The 5,306-nt window shown below is 39.7% G+C and overlaps 1 protein-coding gene across 4 annotated transcripts in view; it reads left to right on the plus strand.

Annotated features, from left to right (window-relative positions):
• The window catches only part of Tsp26A (Tetraspanin 26A), a 111,330-nt gene extending 106,724 nt beyond the window's left edge, over nucleotides 1-4,606 (plus strand). For 3 of the 4 annotated variants that reach the window (XM_018506263.1, XM_018506262.1, XM_018506260.1), the window contains 2 exons: nucleotides 2,579-2,695; nucleotides 4,038-4,606. In XM_018506263.1, the coding sequence (XP_018361765.1) occupies nucleotides 2,579-2,695; nucleotides 4,038-4,106 (186 nt within the window). In that variant the 3' untranslated portion in view covers nucleotides 4,107-4,606. The remainder of the gene's footprint in view (nucleotides 1-2,578; nucleotides 2,696-4,037) is intronic. The other variant, XM_018506261.1, reaches the window with a different exon arrangement.
• The last annotated feature ends 700 nt before the right edge of the window (nucleotides 4,607-5,306 follow it).

Below are 5,306 nucleotides of genomic sequence, written 5' to 3' on the forward strand. Positions count from 1 at the left end.
TCTCTCTCTCTTTTCTGTCTCTCTCACAGAACGACTATATTAATACCATGCTAATTATTCAAATTTCAATTTCGCGGCCGACGAGTTTTATTGTTATTTCGACGATGTTCGCATCCAATTACATCGTAACAAGATTGCATATTGACATATCGGCTGGTAAACTGGCATACATTAATGTTACATTAATTGACACGTTTAATCGAAAATTATCGAGAAATTCATAATTAAATTTGCTATTAAAATGCGATTAACTTAACCGTTGGTTTGTCAATATGTAGCTACGAAATTAACGATTCAATGGGGTGGTAAATCGATTTGAAAAAAAAATGTCGTATTGCGCGATCAGAAAATGCATGTAAAATTGCACTTGCAATCGCATGTAAAATTGCATCTGGCAATTTTTCACGTATCAGAATATCTCAGATTAGACGTTGATTCTTTATATACCGATTGAGAAAGATTATCATAAAGTATATCGGGTCATAAAGTAACATCGCTCGAGCAATTATACGGTAGAATTACATACGAGGCCGGCCGACCGGTCGAGGCACAGAATCATATTACGTTAAAATCACGGGATTATACTAGTATACGCTAGAGCCCGGGATTATGCTACGCTATAATCGCGCGCTTATCTATACGCTAGCGCGGGCGATTGTACCGCGCCAGAATTGCGATGTTATCTATGCTAATACAGCAGATTATAGTACGCTAAAATAGGGAGGCTGCCATCGCCGTGCCGTTCCGCGCGGCGCCCGAAAAACGCCCGGAAAAGGATCTCGTCGCGAAGTGAGAAATGTTGGCAAGTAGCTGAACGAACAGTGGAGATGAATAGAGAGAAACGAGTGGCACGTTGGCTTGAAAGGCTTTTTCCACCGTCAAATTAATCTTCTCTCGCCCGGCGCTGAAAAATTTTCGCCACTCGTAGCTTACACCCTGTCAGAGCCTCAATTAACTGCGCTTAACCAAAGTCACGTTGGGTACACACCAGACCCTCGTCGTCTATTTTCCGCCTTCGGTCTTTCCCAATCTCACCACTGTCATCGCGCGCGCATCGTCGGCCGCTTTGACACGCGCGTTGAACAGCCAGAATAAATTAGCAGTTTCCGCGCCCAACGAATCTTTCGACCTGGCGAACGTGGCGAAAACTCTTAAGTAATTAGGGCATCTAACGCCCCGCTAATGAGACAGTCGCACAATATCGCTCGTGTATCGAGGAGAAGACGGAGGAGGGGACGATATTGAGGAAAAGTTGGGTAGCGAAGTGGGATAGAAGGTGTAAATGAAGTAGCAGCTTGAAAGCCTTGCGTAGTTACTCCTCGGCTCCTTGAGGGTAAACGCGAGAGGCACGGCGTAACAGAATGGGCTTGTTACTTAGGCTCTTTCTCTCCGCCCATCCCGACCCCGTAAATGCCTCCTACATGCTTTCCCTTTCCGCCTTCCGCTCATGCACCGATGTATATGTATATATTTTATATATATATATATATGTACTATGTTTTCTCGAGTACGTGCCTTCCACTCCCTCCGGTTGAAATCTTCCTCCGTTTTCTTCTTCCTCTTTCCTCTTTGAATCCACTTTACGATCCTGGCTCGATTTGCGCCCCTCCGGCGCAGCCCGCGTACCCCGTCCGTTCTTAATAAATTAGGTTGCTACCTTTATATGACTGGAAATTGAAGTTACCGGTAGGAGACTCGCTAGAAAATTTAAACGGCGAAATTCATTGTTCGGGCCGCGACCGAGAGTCGAGATATCGCTTTTTTAAGAACGTCATTCTCGTATATAACGTACGTTACCGTTCTTTCGCTCATCCTGGACGAGCTTTCCTCCCAGTGATATAGTTCTCGTGGTGGAATCGTGAAAAACTCAGAGAGGAAACGCGTCGACCGGACCAAGTACCTTATTGAGTTTTCACTTAACGGAACGAAGAACGAGGTCGAGCTGGCGGGATGTAAAAGCGAGGACGCGGTCTGACCTTTTCAGTGTTCTCGCGGGTTCTCGCCGTTTCCGCGACCGAGAGTTATCATCGGTGATTTTATTCTCGCTCTCGTTCGTAAGCAGTTTTTGCCCTCCGTTTATGGTTATTCGAGCGCATTGTAATCTTTTGAAACGTTGATGCGTCAACGTTATAACTCGTTCGTGATAAATAAATCTCTTCTTGCAAGGACCGAACAAGATTGCTGTAATATAGTTGAAAATATATCCAACGTGCAGTCGCATTAAAGTACCGCATTCATTATCGTAGTTTATTAACTATCGTTGAGTCCATAGCATTGATTATTGCCACAATTCGCGTAAATGGCGAAACGCGCGTCGCGACGAACGTTTAAATCGATTACGACACGAGCGCATTAAAATAGCAACCGATTGACGCGATCGACGGTAAACCGGAGTTACATAAACAACGGTGCAGCTCTATCCTTTCACTTTCTCTACGGAAACCTTCACGGAACTAACTAATGGCCATCGCCATCGAGAAATTGTCCTGGACTAACAACTATAATAGTAGCGTAACGTCGGGGAAGGGGGGACAGCTGACGGTAAGCGAAGTAGCAGTTTCCTTTTCTTTTTTTACAGAACTTTGAGGTCGCCAAAGTGATTTACGAAAAAGGTTGCATACAGGCCGGCGAGGAGTGGATAGAACGAAATCTCCTCGCGATTGCCAGCGGTGCAGTTGGCACAGCATTCACTCAGGTATACGCTAGTAAAATGCATTACCATAAGTACAAGCTCCGATCTTTGGCACGCATCGATAAACTTTTAACGAGTACGTGGAAGTTGACTTCGCGAGTAATTAACACTTTGAATCTCTGTACGTTCAACTCGACGCGTTCAATACTTAACTAACAATAAATTAAATAATGAAGCGTCAATTGCGGGGCATCAAGATAGAAATCTTGGTCGTAAAACGTTATTTTGAAACGTCTGGACGTTTTGCGGTAGTTGAGAGTCTTTTAAAATTCAGTTCGTAATGGAAAACTCAAACTCTTGGTACAACTCTCGCTTAATTTCCAATTTGCGATTCAGATATATTCTATGTCGCTCAAGATTGCCGTCATTGATTCAAAGTGTTAAAACGAGATTTTAGCACGTTTCTCGCGATGTATTCATCGATGCGGACCGCTGCGTTATGGAGCCGCCGTTGTATGCCCTGAAGGAAATAAGGTGAGACTTTACCCGTGCTTGCAACGTTGACTACCTATTTCATTCGTAGTGTTACACGCGGAAAGACGTAAAGTAGATGCGAGATACATAATAACACGTAGCGAGACAGCGCAAGTGCGTTTATCAGCGTAATATAGAGCCTCTCTTGAATTTCATTAAAGGATTTTAAATTCGTGCTTACTTTGCGCAATGAATTTTCTCGTTACATGTGTTACGTGTACAAGTAGATGCCAAAGCATGTTGATATTGCTCGTTGTATTAGAACTTATCGATTGCATCTTAATGTTATGTTACAATTCAATTATTCAGATTAATTGTATTTATTAATTATGCGCATTTTATATTTAATTGTTCAAAGTTAGAGATGTATATAAATGTAGCGCGTATATTGACAATAAGCACAAATATTACTAAGTAGTAGTGGAAATTTAATTTCAATAATTTTATTCAACTTATTGATTCTTCGATAAATTTCATGTGTAATTGTATTAATATTTTATATTTAAATTTCTGCAGTTCTAAGTAATACTATTAGCATTTTCGCAAATCTAAATCATGGCATTTTCATTTATACATCAATTATTTTAAACATAACATGTGGGCTCATAAATACAACAATAAATGATTAAAGTAGACATTTAAAATATTCCTGCTAAATTAAAAGAATACTTTGTAAAATATTTTTGGAAATCGGCTACTTGATACCAGCAAGAGGAATATTATTTGTATTTTTGGAAGATCATATTAGATATCAATTAAGATGACGTTTCAAATGTTCATGAATATTTTGTGAAAATGCTGAAAAAGCGTTTCTAATTATCGTGGCTATTTTGCGGCAAAGCAATGAACGGAGTGTCCTTGTTGTTTTCAGATTCTGGGAATCTGCTTCGCGCAGAATCTGCGCGCGGATATATTCGCGCAAAAGGCGAAGTGGCATTGACAATCGCGTGCCCCCACGGCAGTTTAGCATCTTATCTTTATAGATGCTAACTGGCTACGTTGATCAAATTACAAAGTCTCGACGCAAACTCAGAGCTCTGGCGAGTCGACCGACTGGATGTTTTCCCGGACGAAGAGAAGACGGATACTTCGAATGATTTTCACGATCGAGGCAACAGCGCTGACCGGATGCCGAATGCGAATCTCCAACGATAATCAGATCTGCTCGACAGCGCTGTGTTTCACACCGCTCGAATCCTTCGACTTGTAAATAACCGAGAAACGATCGCGTGCGATGACCCCGTCTTGCTCCTTCCATACCGTCCAATCGATTAATCATCTGATTTGTCGAATAATGAGAGAAATTGATTGTTTTCAAAGTTTATTTTTTGTTAATTCTTTGCAATCGTGCACTGATTAACATCGCTCTTGAATAGATTTCTTATCGTAAATATAGACGGAGTAATCTTCAAAAGTAATGAATTTTTTTAAATATCTATATGTACACATATCGTTTATTTACGGCATTGTAATTTAATTATTTACATCTCTAATTTTAAAATGTATTATATATATTATCTACATCAGGCCTGTCCAATTTGAGCTTCGGAGTCAAAATGTAAAGCCGTCGACGCAAAAAATTGAAGGGTAAAATTTCGGGGACTATAAAGTGTTGATACACATCTGAGTGAGCTTATCATTAATTTACAGTCTCTGAAATCTTACCCACATTGAATTTTTTTGTATCGATGGCTTTGCGTTTTGGCTCCGGAGATAAAATTGAACAGGCTCGATCTACATTGAATTATTTCTATACAAAGATTACATAGAGATATAAATTTGTACATGCTAGTATACATGAGAATCAAGTTTATATAGAAAGAGATTTGTATTTATATATTGAAATCCATTGAGATTGAGTATATACTAACCTAAAATTAGGCCGATATTCATGATTCGTTCTTATTTCAAGATTATCTTAAGTAATGTGATTATCTCAGGTTCTGTGATTGGTTTATGATGTCTAAAAGCTGCTTAAAACGGTTTTAAATATAAGAACTATTATATGAATACCGGCCTAAATTTAAGTTAGTATTATAATATATTTAATTTCAAAAAGTCAATTTTTGGCAAATTATCATCATCCAACATTAGAATAGAAAATTTATCTCTCGTAATATATTTAATTAATTAAGATCAA

This window comes from Trachymyrmex cornetzi, unplaced genomic scaffold (genome assembly GCF_001594075.2).
Source record: "Trachymyrmex cornetzi isolate Tcor2-1 unplaced genomic scaffold, Tcor1.1 scaffold223, whole genome shotgun sequence".
NCBI lineage: Eukaryota > Metazoa > Arthropoda > Insecta > Hymenoptera > Formicidae > Trachymyrmex > Trachymyrmex cornetzi.